Here is a 20455-nt window from a genome sequence, read left to right on the forward strand (position 1 = left end):
ATTTATCCAAACCCCTTTTTAGGGACTTTATATTTTTTTATTATTATTATTAATTTTAATTTTTTATGCCGAATAAGACAAACAATAAGCCACCACCAATCCAAAGCTCCGGTTCCTCTAAATAAAAATTGCAACCACTAAAAATGAGACCTTTTTTGAGACCGCAAACACTGCTAAATTATCAGAACGGTAATATTTGAAGGTTTAAGATTTATGGTATATGAGAATAATTTAATTCGTAAAATTTAAATTTATATTGAAAGGATAATTATTCCATTATATCTTTCCATGTTTTGAAAGATTATAATATTGTGTTTTGTCTTTCTAGGATTGTTAGTTAAAATTGTGTATGCTTGATATATTTTTTAAACTAGGAATAGTTTTGATTTGAATTGAGATAATATAATATTCCTAGATTTAAAATATGGTTTTTTGGACTTGAAGTTTAAATCTTTTTAAATATCTTATTTAATTGGTTGAGATATTTTAAATAGGAATTATTTTATATTGAATCATAGAATAAGATATTCATATATCTTAAATAGCTTAAATATTTACTTGATTATTTTTTAGGAGATATTATGCACTTATCATAATATATCTTTATCTCCTAACTTAATATTATTTCCATATCTTTGTAGATTGGTTCAAGTTTGAAAGGAAATATGATCAAGTTTTTTTTGGAGATAAGCTGACACGCTTAAATAGAAGAAGAGGGTGTAGAGATTGATGCGGCTTGAAGAAAAGGAGAGAGAGCGCAGAAAAGATAGATCAAGCCGTAGATGAGGATTTGAGCGTGCAGAAAAAAATAGAGCTTGAACGTAGATGACAGTACTCGACTTTCTGGAGTGCTTTCACGCTGAAGAGTTCTTGTCAATTTGCTGAATTTATTGTTCGTAGATGCCTTGTAGTTTTGAGAGCACTTGAAGATTGTTGATCGAAGATTGTGTTGCTCTTGTGTTTGGGCATCTCGGATCAACTCATTTCTTGAGTTTCCTTGTTCTACTTTCAGTAGACTTTTAAGGGAGTTGTTTTTATTTATTTATTTTCTCACATGTTTTGAGAAAATTGATTTTTGAAATAATTCATTAGTTTTAGGGTTTGTAAAACTCTTTGATTATTTTTCTAGTGAAAGTTTTGCCCTAAGGCGCTGCAAGAGTATTTTATACTCTTGCTTAAATATTTGAGTCTGATTTGTTTGGTTGCTTATCTATTTTATTCATGCTTTCAAAAATTAGGATGCATGTTAATCAAGGTGTTATTGAAGATGTTGTTAACACCTAGTGACAACATCTGAATTTGTTTTATGTGCAGACTTTTATTACTTTAGTACTTGTGCATATTTACTCTTGAGTATTTTTATTGTTAGTTTGCTGTTACTATTCACGTTTTAATATTTTCGCTGCATGTTGAGTAGGATGTTGTCAACACCTAGTGACAACATCTGATTCTGATAATTTTTATGAACCATGATATCCCTTACATATATGTATTCAAAGCAATCTTATGTTATAATTCAAAAAAAAAATCTCATTTTATTTTTCCCCTTCAATAAAATTAAAATAAAATATTAAGACACCATTTATTGCGACAAATATTATATGAATTGATTTTTATTAATACAGTTAATGTATCTATCTAGAGACTTCAATTTGGGTTGGTTTCGTCGGGTCGGCCTGCCTACCGCACAATTTAAATGTGTTGGTTATTTCAACTCAACTAAAGACGGGCTTGGAGAAGAAAATTTTATTTTATTTTTTACTCTATGGAGATATATGTATTTTTTTAATGACAAATAAATTTTTTTTACGTGGGAAATAAATAATTATAAATTTTATTGATATATTTCTATTAATATTTATTATTTATGAAATTTATAATTAATTATAATGATTTTTATTTTTATTTTTATTTATTTATTTTTATTTGTAGTGTGTCAACCCATGGATCGGCCCGCCTAACCAGCAATCCACATTGGGCTTGGTTGAGGATTTTCAGCCCATCGAGATGGTAGGCCGACCCACCTTCGACCTGCCAAAAAGTGAGTTTTTGGTGAATCAACGTATCTCGTCATGAGCTGGCCTGTCTGACATATCTACATGTATCATATGGTCGCATCCGAGTAGTTTGGTTTTCAGTCCTCCATAATTTAAAATTGAAACCATCAATTTTAAAATGTAAATCACACTAGGTGAAATGAGATGAAATAATTTGCTTCATTTTATGCCGCATTCCATATTACACAAAAGTACAAAACAGACATGTGATAGTATAACAATTTGAGTCAGGTTAAGTATATACTCACCAAACAATGAAAATTAAGACACATTGCCTCTAGCTGGATGTCTGAATTAGTTACGTAGATGATTGTTTGACCGATTGTCATAATTTTAATTTTTTTTTATTAATTTTTTTTTACCAGGTACGTAATTAGTACATGTCAAATGGTAGTAACGATGACATATCCAATGTCAGAAAAAAGGAAACATGATATCATATATATTATAGCATAAAAAATACTAATATAAAGTGAAGCATATGATTTGGTTAGTCATATTTTAGTTATAAAATTTAGAAATAAATAAAAATTTCAAATGTAATGAATTTTATTAGTTAGCAAATTAAGTAGGTATAATCACCACACACAGACACACATCCCTAAACATTCTATTCTATACTGAAAAAAACACACACACATCCCCAAACACAGCCATGTCTCCACACAACTTCATCCTCATCATCATCATCACGATACTCCTCTTCACCACATCCTCTCTACCCGTTTTACCCAACCCGGACCCGGCTACCCAGACCCTTCTACCCGTTTCCTCCTCCCCTCCCGCCACCATTCCCGCCTTCCCGGAGCAATCCGACGCCGCCGGCTGCCCCTTGGACCTGCCGGAGGCCCTCTTCCACGACATAAAGTCCGCGTGCGGATCCAAATCCCGCTCCGGTCAGCTCCACCGCACGCGTTGCTGCCCCGTGCTGGCGGCCTGGCTCTACTCCGCCTACTCGAGGACCGCATTGAGCTCGCTGGCGAAAGCGAAGCCGCCGCAGTCGGCGGCGTACGAGATGCCGGTGCTTCCGGACGACTCGGAGACGTGCGTGGACTCCCTGGAGAAGGCTCTGGGAAACAGGGGCATGGAATTGGGCAGGCCCAACGAGACGTGCGACGTCGTTTACTGTTACTGCGGCATAAGGCTGCACCCTTTCAGCTGCCCCGAAGCATTCTCCGTTGATTGGCGTGGGAAAGTGGTGGGCGGCGACAATGTGAAGACATTGGAAAGAGATTGCGTGAATAACGGATGCTCCAAGTGCCTCAACACCCTTTATTCTGTACGTTTTCTTTTTTCACACACTAAAATTCCATGATAGCTAGCCATTACCATGTCCGAACAAACTCTGCAGGCTTTCTTTCTTTTTATCTTCGTCAGTGTTTTAAGTTTGTGTTCATTATTATAATGTTTGGCATGTAAAAGATAAATTGGAATTATTTATTTTTTAAAATAAGGTAACGGCCCGAAGAGTCTAAATATATTTATTATAAGGTTCGTGAAAGTATCGATGATATTTTTTCATGAGTTTGAGTCGAGTAGAAGTCACCCAAGTGTCATTGGTGACGTGATTATGAATAATGAATTGTTTGGCCAACACTTGCGGATGTGAATTGGGTGAGAGTCATGTGCTTTAGATCTGAGTCTGCCTGTCCTTTGATCCATAAACCAAAGGTAACCGACGACTTACGGTTTAATTGGTACTCTCTGTATATATTTTACTGTAAAAATTTTAAAACATAAGTGATGGTACAAATCGGTTCGAACCGTTATCAAACTGGCATCGGAACCGTGCCCAAATGGTTGGGTTCATGAGTTTCAAATCCGGAACCGTCGGTTTTAGAACGAAACACCATCAGATCTTATTCAGTAAAATTACACGGGGTAAGAGACATGGGAATGTCCATGTTAAATCCATAGATGGAGCCCGCGTCCGGTCTAAATTTTTTATTAATTCTTTTCATGCAATAATATAATAATGTTAAATTAAAATTAATTACTGAATGAATGGGATTATATTATATGGATTAATCAAACATACAAGGAAAACAGTGAAATATATCACAGAAGGATGGATTAAGGCCTGCCCGTGTGCATTTTTGCTGGATGTGGTCCTAGAGCTGTCCTTTTATTTCCATGTTACTTGTCTACCATCTATTAAATAGACTCTATTATTTCTTCTTCTTAATTATTATTATATATATATATATATTATTATTAAAACTTAGAAATATCCTGCATTTTTATTATTATTTCTCTTTATCTATTTGATTTTCATTTCAAAGGCACGACAAATTTAACTGGATTTTAGAACGAGTTTTATGACCTTTTGGAGCCGTTTCTATACTAAGCTATTTGCAGTGATTAATCACATCTATTGATAACATTGCTATGCTCAATAATCTTCTGAGGGCATCCGATTTGGTAGAGTAGGTGAACTCCAGGCTAATGGTTAAAAGAGTTCGATTCCACCTTCTAACACTTTCTCATTCGGGCAGCCTGTCGTACATTGTTTACCCAATGTGATTTAGTACTTGACTAGAGTGGTTTGTAGACTATTGAGTTAGCTTAGGTGTTTATCCAAGGTAACGGCTGTGTGGTTTCCATCGTCATAAAAAACATGAAATAAAATCTCAGTGGTAGACGTTTTAAAAACCCTTCCTAAATTAGCCATTGTGTGTTGGAGCAAAAGGCAAACAATTAATGTCGATGGTAAAAATAATATAGCCATTATGTGTCGGAGCAAAAGGCAAACAATATTTGAAGTACTCTATATACTTCTATGCAGCTTAATGGAGAGAAAGCTAAAGGAACAGACGAAACTGAGAGGACAAACAAAATTCATAGCCGGGATTGCGAGCTGATGGGTTTAACTTGGCTTCTCCATAAAGACCGATCTGCATATATACATACGGTATCAGCCGTTTTGAGGGCTCTCATGATGAACACTGATAATGCTGTGGATCCAACTTTTTGCAGCCTTAACAGCGATGACTTGCCACTTGCAGTCGATTCTTCAGAGATCAATGATAGTCAATCCGCGTCGAATAAACTGGTAGTACGCCTGATTCACTACCTCCTACTGTTTTCTTCGTTACACGCAATCATTTTTTCCTCATCCATTCGATTCTAGTTGGTTGGTTGGTTGGTTAGTTCTTTGTCATGTGAGATTGTGAACATTGTTCATTCTTGTTTTGCAAGCTTAATTCTATGTTATCTATCGATTTAGATGTCTTGGTATATGCAATGTAAATAGAATTCAGGAATGGCCCGAACTTGTTCGTTTCTTCTTGCTATTGACGGGTGTCTGTTATTGATAACCTTTTGTTAGCTTTGGTCATATATGAAGTGCGGTCGATTACAAGTGTTCTTCCCATCTCCACTAAAGTAGTTGTTTGTTGTGCTGCTATATATGAAAGCCTGTAGAATTGTGCTCACTAATTTCTACAGGATGACTACGCATTTAGTATCAGTATTATAGATAACAAAATAAAAACAAAAGAATAGCTGAAAAACGAACATAATATTAATGTATATCCAACAACAGCAAACCAAACACTAATCTTCATCATTCACTCCCCTTAATCCTTGTCAGAAACTAATGTATTGAAACGATAAAATCTACAACAATAAATCCAAACTACAACCGACATGGAATTAGATCTCCAACATGGCAACGTAGCAACTACAAAAAGTCGACATAAATATCACAAGACTAGCTAGAACCTGGCGTCCTCTAGATATCAGCATAAGAATATCACAATGTGTCTCACTAGAAGTTAAGACTTGAATTTAGTATCATTACAACAGGAGGTCGGACCAGCTTGAGAAGTAGTTAACCTACGTTGAATTTGAGTTAGATGGCTACAAACTTGAGAAGATGATAAAGTTTGTGCTGCTTTTAATAATAACAGAGTTGACGACCTACAACAAAAGAAACATCATTAGCAAAATAATTTAGAAAAAAAAAAGAAGTTCTAAAATATATGCAAAACAAACAACCTTCAACGACGCAATTCTATATGCCATTCCTCGTTATTCCCATACTTTTCTTCGGTCTTCTTACCTGAGAAATTAAGATAAATGTTTTGTTGCACGATGAATCAAACATATATAAATTTGTAGTTTGTTTATTTTTATAATACCTGTAATTTTTCCCTAGTCAATGTTTTCTTCCGATAAACATGATCGGTGGATATTGACAGTACTGTTGTTCCTTGAAAACCATACGATTCTTCTTCTGTTATGAGGGGTTGAGAGCACCGATCATCGTCCACTTCATTTAGGATAACCATCTGATTATCCTGTATATTTTCACCCATTATTTTCTTGCTACAAGGTTTCTGTGGATTAATTCTAAATATTCAACAGTTGAATCAGTCAAAAGTAAGTATTTTGATGTAGTGAGTAATTGGCTAGGAAGTTACTTGACTTTTCGGTAGTTTTTCCTCAAACTTTGTTCTATAGTTTGTATGAGAGAGTGAATTATGAGAAATTCAGAAAAACTTTAATGAGAGTTTAGAGAGTACTGAGGGGATCACGAAACAAACCGAGAGATCAGTTGTACTAACTCTTTGTAATTGAATGAATGAAACTTAAATGCATTGCGTTTCTTTAATATTCTCTCTTATTTACATTTCACACACATGTTTCTCCTATATTATACAACATTCTTTTAACCATTTTCGCTGCCAAATTAAGCTCAACAGTTTCAAATTGTGGCTTGCATCCGCACAAGTTATATGTTTGTTCTTTTCATACCTTTCACTTATATTCCTCGAAAAGTGGATCTAGTTCTAATAGCTCTAGGTAATTAAATACCTATACTAATTAAGATTCACATCAACCAAAACACTTTTTCACATCTATATATCTCACCCTAGTAAAAAATAAAAATAAAAAATTCGAATCTTTATTATTAGATTAAAGAGAAATTAATGACTAAAGATTAATTAAATACAAAAAAATAATTATTAATTACACGATCGATCGATAAAGCATACCTGTTCTTTGTTTTGCAAGTATCTTTTGACCTCTACACGAGATCTGAATCTTTTTTTTGTGCTTAGTTCCATGTAATGCTGCATATATAAAGGCATATAGAAATATTCATATTTAGTTCCTGCGTATTTTTCAGTACACAAAAACTCCTATTAGACCGTTACATTATTCAATTTTATGAGATGGATCTCCTACCAGATTCGATCATATCCGTGGAAAATTATTACTGTTTACGTTAATATAATTTTTCACTTTAACTATGAACCAATTAAATCGACACATCTCACAGCAGGATACTTGCTATTTCCAGTGTCATTCAAATATTTGACATTTAATTTTTTATAAACATAATAAAATATAAGTTAGTACCTAAAATAATTTTAATTTCGTTCAGTTTCAGTATTCCTATGCACTTACATAGTTACATTTTACGGTATTTGATCATTTTAATAATTATAAATTTTCCATATTTAAATTTGAGGAGAGAATTAGTATTAAAAAAAAATCAGCTAAAATTAAAAAATGTAAAGCAAAATACGTAAAACCCTATTTCCATTTTCAGCAGTAACTGAAAGTAACGGAAAAAAAAACAATAAAATTGGAATATTTACCGCATCTTTGTTTCCTGCACTTTTACCATTCAATCTCTCTTGTTTCCAAGTGATCCAACCTTGAGGAAGTACAAAGTCCTTCGAGCTAATACGAACTCGTTTCGACGCACCATTTTCGTTCTCTCGATCAACCCGGGCTGAATTAACGGGCACGAGGGCGCGTTTTCCGGGGTTCGACTTCCAAGTTTTCGCTTGAACATGAGCAGTGATATTGTTCTCTGGCCATGGCCACTTGATGTTGGCTTCACAATTGCTATTAATTCTTGAAGCCTTATATATACCAATATTAACAGAAAAATTAACATATCATCAATAATATTGTGATGGTGTGGTTGATGAAGTAGGGCTTCACACGTTTTATAATAATCATTTTATAGTAAAATATCAAGTACATGAGATACAGATATGCAGAAATATACTGTGGTAAAATAGTGCAATGAGTTACAGACGACCTAATAATATTCCGAAAAATAAAAGTCATGTACATGAAAAACAAATAGACGAAATTACAACCCCTTCAATCCATATCCATCATGCAAGTAGACACAGATTTCAAATAGATTACCACGTCGTCGGCAAACGAAGGATACTGCACATTCTTGATCCTATCTTCCTGTAAGTCTACACATCCGCGCGGACTCCATATATTTTGAGCACTCTCGTCTTCACTCGAAGGAGATATCAGATCTTGAAGATCAAACAAGTTCATGAATTTATAATATTGAACATCGGAATATTGCAAATTGTTTGACATGATCCCCCATTGTAATTGTGAATCATGGTGCACACTTTGTGCTAAAACCAGTGCATTTGGTTGTAAATTGGATGAAACTGCAGTGTTTTCTGGCATTAGAAGAAAATTTTAATCTTTAAGGGACAGTGAAAAAAGGAGGAGTTATTTTATGAACATTTTGTTTATTACAATGAAACCAAATTCGATTTCAGGGGTTTGCAATCTTATAAATACTATTACAATGGGAGTGCAAGTTAATTAAGTGCATTCATCGTTTCTTTCCTTAAGTAATAAATATTTATGTAAAATAAAGTATACATGCTTAAGTACCAGTCCTTTTTTTTGCATGTTTTTATTTAATTTGTTCAAATAAAATTTGTTCCTTTATCTAGTATTATTTTTATTTTTTTGCTATTTTCTTCAAGGGCAATGAATTTGCGACGTTAATTGGTTGAGGTATTTTTTGCAGAACAATATATATATAGTGTTTTAATTTTTTTTTTGTTATTCTCTAGTTTGAAATTAAATACAAAAAATTATAACTTTATAACTAATTGTATTTCCCGGAAAATGCATAAAATAATTCTCCTTGAGAAAAAAAAAAAAAAAAAGTGTTTTGTCAATTAATTCGTGTCTTAAAAGAAATAATCCGAATGTATGGTACTTAATAATTTAGATATCTTTTTCATTTATCTTTTATGATATGATACTCTCAATTTTCGTGGAAGAATTAATGAATTGTCAATAATTTTCTTTTTATTTTTTCCTCGTTTAGTCTATGTACCTTACATAGCAAAAAGGATCATACATGTTTAAGGGGCCAAATTAATGCTTAATGTGATGGATGAGATTTTGCGAATATTTTGTATTTGTATATGGTGAAAAACTAGGGGAAATTAATAGTCTCTACTTGATAGAACTTATTGGATATATAAAAATATAAGTTGGTGCCTCAAAAAAAAAAAAAAATTCGTATAGCCAATCATATATTATTTCAAGGAAAAATGAATCCTCTTATCCACCTGTCATCAGATCCGTTTTTGAAGAAAATGGCGCAAAATAAAACAATTTAATAATCGTATAAATATTTCAACAAGAGATTATAAAGAAAATAAAGATTCGAATTGGGAAAAAGAAGATGCTGATCTTAACGTTCGTGATTATTCTTTGACATTTTATGTATTTCTCGATTGGCTTTTTTAAAACATAAATCATTTAGATACCATTATTGAAAATGAATACACAATCAATATTGCATTATATCGGGTTAATACTTAATAGTATTCAGTACCTCTTATAAATATCCAAACAAACATATATGATCCCCTCGAGCAAATTCCAATTATTGCACATGTGAAATATCTGAATTTCAATTATATACACTTGTAAAATATCGAAAATACATAGAGATACTTGTGTTGAATCAACTGTCTTTTTCCAAAGCCATGTTTATAAAGAACCAAACACTTTTGTCTCATTTTTTTTTTGAATAAACTTTTGTATCATTTTTAGGAGTGTTGTACGTCTAATTTTGAAAAACATGGAAATTATTAATTTCCTATAAGGTTATGTACTATTTACTTTTTGGGGTTTTGCATAAGGATGTTAAATGCTATTTCCCCTAACCTTCTTATAGGAAATTAATGACCCCGTATTTTAAAAATCTTGTGTAAACCCTCCTACAAATGAGACAAATGTGATTGATATTTTTTTTTTAAGGATTGTAAGAGGTTTTTTAATTTAATATAGGGTTTTTCTGCTTTTAAAAGTTTTCAGATTGATGACAAATGCAATTTGTAGATCGATGAGAAGATTCATCCCATGGGTTAGTATTGTAAGTTCTAAAAACTAACCTTCAAGGCACACGTTACATGAGCATATATTTATGTATATAATATTATTTTATTGTAATTTTTTAATATAATCATATATAATTAATTTCATTCGAAATAAAAAATGTAAAATATATAAATATTTATAAATATGTTATTTAGTGAATATTTATAACTGTGTTTTTTTTTTCTTTTTTGATCATATTTATAATTGTGTTAAACATAAATAATTGAGTAACACTCCTGTGAGACGGACTAATCCGTGAGACGGGTCAACCATACTCATATTTATAATAATAAGTAATACTTTTGGCATAAAATGTAATATTTTTTAATTGATAACCCATATAAAAGATCTGTCTAAAAAAAAAACCCTTAAGACCATCTCATATGATTTTTTGTCTAAATAATTTGCATTATTTGGTTCTTGATTAGAAATTAGATAAAATAAAGGGCTGAATGGAAAAAATTAAGAAAAGTAAAATGACGAAAGTGACTAAGTGAGTGTCATTTTCGTAAATAATAAAACATCTAATGCTAAAAATAGAAAGCCATATAAAAGACCAACTTGCCTGATAATTTTGATTTTATTAAAAATTAAATTATGATATAATTATAATTTCAAATCAAATTTCACCAATTATTAAAAGTTGGTTAATTGAAGAATCTCTACTATAATAATATACTAGTATTTCGCTGCACGCGTTGCGTGCTCGTACATTTCATTTTTTTAATGAAGAAAATAAATAATAAATTGTAAAATTAAAAAATAATAAAAATATAACGTTTTCCTAAACAAATATTCACAAAAAATATATATATCTTATAAAGTGAATGTCATTTTTGTAAATAAAATAATATCAAATGGCACAAAGTGAGCTTTTAATGGCTAGAAAAGAGGAAACCGTATAAAATGACTATTTTGCCCAATAATTTTTGTTTTATTGAAAATTAAATTAGGAGATAATGGTAATTTCAAATCAAGTTTCACCAATTAATTAAAATTTTGTTAATTAGAGGGTTTCTATTTTAATAAGATAGTAAGATATTAAGTATATAGCATAGATAGATATCGATAGGTGTTTATCGATTTTTTCTTATACAAATTTATAAAGAAAAAATCAATAATTATTTATTTTTAAAGATGACAAATACTCTCTTAAGCCTCGTTTGGTTACAAAAGTCAGACCAAAAAAGTGCTTAAAAAACACTTTTTTTAATAAAAAAAAAAAAATTTCAAAAGCAAAAAATTATAGCTTAAAAAACACTTATTTAAAAAAATCTCTACAAAATCCAAACAGGCTTCTAATATTAATCCAAATGTTTGCCACGATCAGAAAGAATCCCTGAAGATTAGTGAGGATTAAGAATTTATTTTCGATTTTTGTTTGACATCATTTTCCCGTAATTATAGCTAATATTAGCTGATCCCCTTTCGCTGTAATAAGATAAGAAATATTTCGGCTTGCAATCTTTATTAGTAGGCACGGGAACATGTTTGTACGTATGTGCATATAATATAAACATTATTTGGAATTAAATGTTATTTGTGTAAATTTGATTTTAATTAGAATATTATGATCGATAAATATTTATTTGGTGGTCGAATACTATGAATGTGTAATAGCATTAACATTTGCTCCATATTAAGAATGAGATAGTGGTTAGTATAATAGGATATAGTGGGAAGCAAAGTGAGAAATATTTTTATGGAATACTTTATATTTTGGCATCTTATTAATTATTAAATGTTTTGAAATATTGAGAATGATATATTGGACATGAATCAAAACTAAAGTATCGGAACAATTTGAGGTGATTGAATTATATCTAATATATTTATAATGTAAAGATCAAATTATATATATATATGAGGATTTTTCATCTGCCCAACAATATTTTTTCATTTCGTCCTCGACTACTAAAACCCGGTACCCGGTTTTAGTTGTTGTTTTTTTTATTTTTCGCATAACTAAAACACGGTACCGGGTTTTAGTGGTCGGGGACGAGTTGAACATCATTGTTTATATATATATATATATATATATATATATATATATATATATATATATATATATATATACCCACGTAGTTGCCTATGGTAGTTATCCATGTGATCGAAACTCATATATATATATATATATATATATATATATATATATATATATATATATATGATACTCGGAGGAGGAAATTAGCTCAGCTCATCGATGACCCTAAGCTCGAAGGTTCTTGTAAGCCCCTCGCCATATTTCTCAGGTCGGGTCGGGAGCTCGGCCAAGCCCCCTCGTCATATTTCTCAGGTCGGGTCGGGAGCTCGGCCAAGCCCCCTCGCCATATTTCTCAGGTCGGGTCGGGAGCTAGGCTCGGATTTGGGGTCGGAAGGAAGCTAGCTTAAGCAGGTTGGCCCAGTAACCTCAATAAGCTAGTTAAGTTGTTAGGATCATTTGTTTTGGGTGAGCTCGGGATTCAACATCAGATCACTCACTATTCTACCTGTTAGTACTTATAGGGTAGCAACATAATGTCCTCATGGGGGCAGTTCAGCTCAGATTAAGCGTATTATTATTTCATTTGGCAGACAAGACTCGGGAGAGATCTCAGCCTAAATATTTGGGATCGTGATCCCGAGATTCTTGGGTTCTTGATAAGGAAGATAAGCGTTAAATTCGAAGCTCTCTCCTATAAATATCAGGTTCACTTTCATTATTAAGATCCTAATTTTCATTCGTGTGCACACATCACTCTATATTTCGCTATCCTAGCATCTGACTTGAGCGTCAGAGGGGATACGCCGGAACACCTTCCGGCCCCCCCCTTAACACTCTTGTTTGTGGTTTCAGGCCAGCAACATTTCATCTTTTGTTGGAGGAGTTTCTTCAGCTCATCCAAGAAGATCACTTTATTGAGGAATATCAATTGGCTCCGTCTATGGGAAATTTAAGCTAATGCGTAGATATGTCAGAAAGAGGAAGAGGAAGAGGAAGAGGAGGAGGGAATGTGGCGGACATGACTGTAAATCAGCTCAGCCAGTTCATCACTCAAACGGTGCAAATGGCCATGGGTCAGAATCCACCACCTCGTCCCCCTCCACCCGGAGGTCAGCCAAACCAAATGGATGCGGTGTGGGAGGAGATCAGGAGATTGGGTCGGCAAGTTGGAGGTCAGCCCGAGCCTATACAGAGGGAAAGCCCTTTCGCTTGGGCCATTCTAGATGAAGAACTCCCTGCGAAAAGCAGCCCACCATAGGGGAGTATGATGGGAGCTCAGATCCAGAATAACATTTGGGGAGATTTGAAAATGCAGCCCTGTTGCATATATAATCGGATGCAATTAAATGTCGGGTCTTTCTCACTACTCTGGTGAGGTCAGCTCAGCAATGGTTCAACCTCTTACAGCCTGGTATCATCCGAAGTTTCAACGACTTCAGCTCAGCTTTTCTACACCAATTTGCGAGTAACAAGAAATATTTGAAGACCTCTCTCAGTTTGTTTAATCTGAAGCAATCTGAGGTGGAACCCTTGAGGGAATATGTTCAACGCTTCAATACAGCAGCTCTGGAAGTACCTGCTGCCACTGCTGACACCCTGGTGAACTCTTTCACTCAAGGGTTAAGGGGAGGAGAGTTTTTTAAATCCTTGGTTAAGAAGCCTCCTTTGACTTATGATGAGCTCCTTAGCCGAGCTAAGAAGTATGTGAATTTGGAGGATGCACAGAGACAAATAAAACAGGATGGAACATCTGGAAGTAAGTCAGGAAGTAAATCAGGAGTAAAGGTGGAAAGTAAAAGGGAAGTTGGGAGAAAGAGGGCTGCGGAAGAGCCAAGCAGAGGTAAGGGGCCTTATCCTTATGTACCTCTTTCACTGAGCTTGGAAAAAGCGATGCAGGTATGTGAGGAAAGGCAAGTGCTTACGAGACCCCGAAATGCTGAAAGAGGCCCGCGATTGCTCCCATCTAATAAATTCTGTGATTTTCATCAAGAATATGGACATTTCACTAATGACTTCCAGAGGCTAGGGGAGGAGGTGCAGAGAATTGTTTATGAGGATGCTCGAATCAGGGTTGAGCTAACTCGGAGGGAAAATCCTCCTCGCCAAGGCCGAGCTCCTCAATGGAGGAATCAGGGAAATGAAGTAAGGGGAAACCAACTTGATCATCAAGGAAGAGCTCCTCGAAATGGTTAGGAAGATAGGGTTGAGAAAATTGCAAATCACCCTCGTAGGAGCATGATCAATATGATTTCATGAGGCACTACAGATGGAGATTCAGGAAGGGCTCGCAAAGCTCATGGGCGAAGGTTGGAAAATTTTGAGGTGAATTCTCAGCTCAGCTGTCTTGCTGATCCAAACATCAGTTTTGGAAGGGAAAAATTAAACGATGTGGTGGTACCTCATAATGATCCTTTATTGGTCACTTTGACCATAACTAATTATGATGTGGCTCGCATCTTTGTGGACACTGGGAGCTCAGTGAACATTATTTTCAAAGAAACCTTTGACCAAATGAAATTGGAAGGATTTGAGTTGGACCCAATCACCATTGCGTTGTATGGGTTCACGGGTCATGCTCTGCAACCCTTGGGACAAATAGTGCTCCCATTATCTATTGGAAGTGGAGAGCAGAGAATAACCAAAATGGCTTGCTTCACAGTGGTGGATACACCATCTTCTTTCAATGGAATCTTGGGATGCCCTGCCCTGAGCGATTTCCGAGCCATAGCATCCACCTATCATCAGAAGTTGAAGTTTCCAAGTGGAAAGGAAGTAGGGGTTGTCCGGGTGATCAAAAGGCAACCCGACTATGCTATGTGAATGAAGTAAAGGTTGATGCAAAGAAGAGTATAAGGGAGGTAGGAATGGTTTCAGTAGGAACGATATGAAATCTTAATGTATGGAAGACAAACACGACTATATTAAAATCGTACCCTCAATCCAATAACAAAAGAAATCAAAAAATTGCCCAATCTTAAAAATAAGTAAAGGTTTTGGATTATTCACCTCTAGTTTACTTGAAACTAGCAACAAACAATCATGAAAAAAAATAATTGATCACAACGGAACCTTCAGAAAACCTGTTTCTAACAATCCACGAGGATAATCAATCAACAAACGCCACAAAGTATGAACTTTGATAAGTTTGATTTTTGAACAAAGCACAAAGCTTCAATAAAAATTCTAGAGAGATAATTTTATGTATAAAAATATGAAATCTTAATTGTTATTTAAAATAATGAATGTTTGTTGTATTTATAATACAACTACAAAAATAATAAAAGATATCGCAAAATATACCTAAATATATAATAATATCTCCTCAAAGTTTCCTATTAGGTATAAAAGACTTAAAAATAGCATAAAATATCACAAATAAGCATAATATCTCGCACACACACAAACACCTTTGGTGTGTGTAAAAGTACGTGGCGCGGGCGCGCAGGAACACGACGCGGGCGCGCGTCAGTCACGCATTTTCCATCTGACATCTACAGGATGCAGCGCGGGTGCGCTATAGGTACGCATATCTTTGTCAAACCAATCACTCGTACGCGCGGGAGCGCAGCAGGTTCACAAAACAAGGCGCGGGCGCACCGTAGCTTCAAATTTGATCTTCAATTTCTTCACTTTCTTGACCTCCTTTGACCTCAATAAGATTATAACATCCCCAAATTGAATATCAAGAAATCCAACACCCTCTTGTGACTTCATCATCAAATATTGAAGTGCTTCCTTGAACTTTTTAACTCGGCCTCTCGTAACTGGTCCTCGTGGTATCTTCAACGGATCCTTAGCCACTTGATCAGCATGCGAACCATCTATGATCGCATCATCCTCCCCTTTTTGAAAAGGATTTGTCCTCAAATCTTGAACATCACCTACATCAAACGGAGACAAATCAGAAACATTGAAAGTAGCACTAACATTTTACTCACCTGGCAAATCTAATTTGTAAGCATTATCATTGATCCTCTCCAAGACTTGAAAAGGTCCATCGCCTCTTGGTAACAACTTAGAACGCCGCTTCTCCGGAAATCTCTCCTTCCTCAGATGCAACCAAACCCAATCACCTGGTTCAAACACGACATTTTTTTTACCTTTGTTTCCTTGCTTTGTGTATTGCATGTTCTTTTTCTCAATGTTTGCTTTCACCTTCTCATGCAAATTTCGCACAAATTCAGCCTTTTTCTTTCCATCCAAATTAACTCTTTCACTCATAGGCAAAGACATCAAATCCAACGGGGTTAAATGATTAAAATCATACACAATTTCAAATGGTGAAAACTTTGTAGTAGAATGCACACTACGATTATATGCTAACTCAACAAATGGCAAACATTCCTCCCAACTCTTCAAATTCTTTTTAATTATAGTACGCAACAAAGTTCCTAACGTCCTATTAACAACCTCAGTTTGACCATCCGTTTGAGAATGACATGTAGTTGAAAATAGTAGTTTAGTACCAAGTTTGCACCATAATATTTTCCAAAAGTAGCTCAAGAAAAGAGTATCCCTATCTGACACAATACTCCTAGGCATGTCATGCAATCTTACAATTTCATTAAAGAATAAATCCGCAACATGAGAAGCATCATCAGATTTATGACAAGCAATAAAATGAGCCATCTTAGAAAATCTATCAACCACCACAAACACAGAATCCCTCCCCTTCTTCGACCTTGGTAGTCCTAAAACAAAATTCATAGAAATATCTACCCATGGTTCACTAGAAACAGGAAGTGGAGTATATAATCCATGTGGTTGTGTCTTAGATTTAGCTTTCCTACAAGTCACACATCTTTCACAAATGTTTTCAACATCATGCTTCATATGTGGCCAATAAAAATGTTCATGCAAAGTGTCATAAGTTTTAGCCACACCAAAATGTCCCATCAAACCACCCCCATGTGATTCCCTAACAAGTAACTCATGAATGGACGATTTAGGCACACACAACTTATCTTCCTTAAACAAATATCCATCATGCATGAAAAATTTATCCTTTGGACCATGCAAACATGACGCATAAATATTCCCAAAATCAGGATCACTAGCATACAACTCTTTCACATACTCAAATCCTAAAAACTTAGAATTTAGAGTAGATAGAAGCACATACCTTCGTGATAGAGCGTCTGCTACCACGTTTTACTTCCCTTGCTTGTACTTGATAATGTAAGGAAAATTCTCTACAAATGTGTAGTGACCCTACATGGAATCACCTACTAACTGGCAACTAATAGCATGCATTAAACTTAATACAACAAAATACTTAACAGAGTAAAACGTGCAGAAACATAATCCATAAATTACATATCAGCTTGGTAAAATATATCCAGGCTTAATACTGTAGTGATACAACCATATCGAAAACTTAAAAGTAAACATTATACAGCTATATCGAATCCTGCTGTATAATTAACTCCTCAATGCTCCCTAGTCCTGCCTTGAACTACCAGCTCCGTCCATCCTGCGACCTGCCCCATGGAATAGGTTGTCCAAGATAACAACTAGGACGTGAGCGCTAACGCCCAGTACATAAACATGAGTAAACATATGTATATAATGCATGCAATATGATGACTGGTAAAAGGTCATCTGAAAAGTCATGCTCAGTACCGGCGCCATATGAGTGCTGCCACCGCGCGGATCAACCTCTGGGTGCAACCACACTCGTCTAGTACACCAGAGTAGTCAGACATTCATGTCCCCGTCGTCGCGGTACTCTCAGTGACAGACTATCGAGTATAGAGCTGAGCGGCTCTATAATCAGGTATAACAAGATATAGGCTCAACGTGTATATGCACATGACATATGAATATAGAAAGCGGTAAATCATATATCATGCCATATAATAATGCCAAATAAATGCAACATATAAACATGTATACTCGCTGGCAATCTCAGTCAATGTGTACGTACCTCTAGGCTAGTTCAAGTATAGTAGATCCTAGGTTCCAAGCCTATATTCAAAAGTTCACCGTATCACTACACAAGTTCTATAAGCCTTAACTAAGCTAATAAATACTCCCAAAACTTAAATTGATTCCTGGACCATACCTTCGTCCGTAGATAGCCCTTTGGAGTCGCTAGTCCTGGATGACTATAACCACACCTTGGTTATTCCAGAACCTCTATTATAACTGATGGGGCCCTCAAGTGTATAACTCACACTATATAACTGATCGAAGAAGGAAAATCGGAATTCGTATTTGAAAATGAACTCCGGAGACCCCTATTTATAGCCAAAATTTCCGGACACGAACGTTACGTCCATTCGGGTTCGTTGCGTACGTTCCTCCATGTTTGACACTTGTCAAAACTCGTAGCTTAGTCATCAAGCCACCTCATGCCTGCCTGTATCTCAAGGAATGTTGCGTCCGTTGAGGAACGTTGCGTCCGTTCTACCCCTCCATCTTGCGTCCGATGGCCAACGGAAGCTCCGTTCATCAAATCATCTTTTTAGTTGATTAAGCCCCGAAATTGGTTAATTACTAACCCTTAATCATGTTTAACATATTATCTTAAAATGGGTTCTGGGTTACTACATTCTCCCCACCTTTAGACATTTCGTCCGCGAAATAAAATCTAAAGACAAATCAAGATAACAATATGAAACATCAAACCATATTTTATTACAACAACTGTAATTACACCTTTACATGTTAATCAAAAGTACAAGGCAAACAACTCAGGATATTCTGCTCGCATATGGCTCTCGGTTTCCCAAGTTGCTCCCTCAACGCATCGGCGGTGCCACTGTACCATCACAAGTGGTATAGTCTTATTCCGAAGAAATTTCTCCTTCCTATCTAGGATACGGAGTGGTCGTTCAACATACGACAGATCTGGCTTTAGCTGAACATCAGTAGACTGAATCACATGTGATTCATCAGCTATATATTGTCAAAGTAACGACACATGAAAAACATTATGTATACTGGAAAGAGATGGCGGTAACGCCAAACGATAAGCAACATCTCCAATCTTCTCTAGTATCTAGAAAGGCCCAATAAAACGAGGTGATAACTTGCCTTTCACACCGAATCTCATCACCTTCCTGAAAGGTGATACTCGTAGAAACACATATTCACCAGGCTCAAACTGAAGTGGCCTGCGGTAAATATTAGCATAACTGGCTTGCCGATCTTGAGCAATTTTGATCCTTTGTTTGATCAAATCTACCTTTTCTACAATCTGCTGCACCAACTCAGGACCTTCGACTTGTCGTTCCCCGACTTCATCCCAGAATAACGGAGTACGACACCGTCGACCATACAATGCCTCAAAAGGTGTCATATCAATACTACGATGATAACTGTTATTGTAGGCAAATTCGATCAAAGGTAATTGATCCTGCCAAGATAAGCCAAAATCCATGACAGAAGAACGTAGCATATCCTCCAACGTATGAATCGTCCGCTCTAACTGCCCGTCAGTCTCCGGATGATATGCAGTGCTCAAACTCAGAGTGGTACCCAACGCCTGCTGAAAACTACCCCAAAAGCGTGAGGTAAATCGCGGGTCTCTATCACTAACTATGCTTACTGGAACCCCATGTAATCGCACTATCTCCTGGATGTATAAGCGTGTCATGCGATCATAAGAATACTCCCGGTTGTAAGGAATGAAATGTGCTGATTTTGTCAAACAGTCAACAACGACCCAGATAGCATCACACTGACGTGAAGTCATAGGCAAATGGGTAACAAAATCCATAGTCACGTGTTCCCATTTCCATTCGGGAATCTCAAGATTCTGTAGTAATCCACCTGGTCGTCGGTGTTCAGCCTTGACCTGTTGACAAACCAAACATCTCGAAACAAATTGATAAACACTCCGTTTCATCCCTTTCCACCAGAATCTGGTTCTCAAGTCCTTATACATTTTCATACTTCCAGGATGAATAGATAATCGACTTCTATGAGCTTGAGAAAGAATATCGTTCCTGAGCTCCGCAACATCAGGTACAACTACTTGATTCGATAAGCACAATAAACCATCTGCCTGATAATGGAATCCAGATGTATTAACCCCATTGTCTAGACGTGCCAAACACTGAGTCTTAACATCAGATATCTGAGCTTCCCTGATCCGGGAATATAATGTTGGCTCAGATAATATAGTATACAAACGAATTCCATTTCTTCCTTTCTTGGGCTTGAGTGTAAAACTCAATGAACAGCACTCCTGAACCATATGAGATATTCCACTAGTCTGAAGTGCAGA

At 35.4% G+C, this 20455-nt stretch overlaps 2 protein-coding genes across 2 annotated transcripts; both read left to right on the forward strand.

The window, feature by feature from the left end:
• The first annotated feature begins 2675 nt into the window (after window positions 1-2675).
• Window positions 2676-5396, forward strand: LOC140884402 (uncharacterized GPI-anchored protein At4g28100). The gene is made up of 2 exons (XM_073291144.1): window positions 2676-3336; window positions 4843-5396. The coding sequence occupies exons 1-2, from the start codon at window positions 2713-2715 to the stop codon at window positions 5185-5187; spliced, it is 969 nt and encodes a 322-aa protein (XP_073147245.1). The 5' UTR covers window positions 2676-2712; the 3' UTR covers window positions 5188-5396.
• A 7793-nt stretch (window positions 5397-13189) lies between these two features.
• Window positions 13190-15042, forward strand: LOC140877762 (uncharacterized). The gene is made up of 3 exons (XM_073281338.1): window positions 13190-13394; window positions 13604-14410; window positions 14489-15042. The coding sequence occupies exons 1-3, from the start codon at window positions 13190-13192 to the stop codon at window positions 15040-15042; spliced, it is 1566 nt and encodes a 521-aa protein (XP_073137439.1).
• Window positions 15043-20455: the final 5413 nt, after the last annotated feature.

The sequence above is a fragment of the Henckelia pumila genome, chromosome 2, assembly GCF_033568475.1.
Source record: "Henckelia pumila isolate YLH828 chromosome 2, ASM3356847v2, whole genome shotgun sequence".
NCBI lineage: Eukaryota > Viridiplantae > Streptophyta > Magnoliopsida > Lamiales > Gesneriaceae > Henckelia > Henckelia pumila.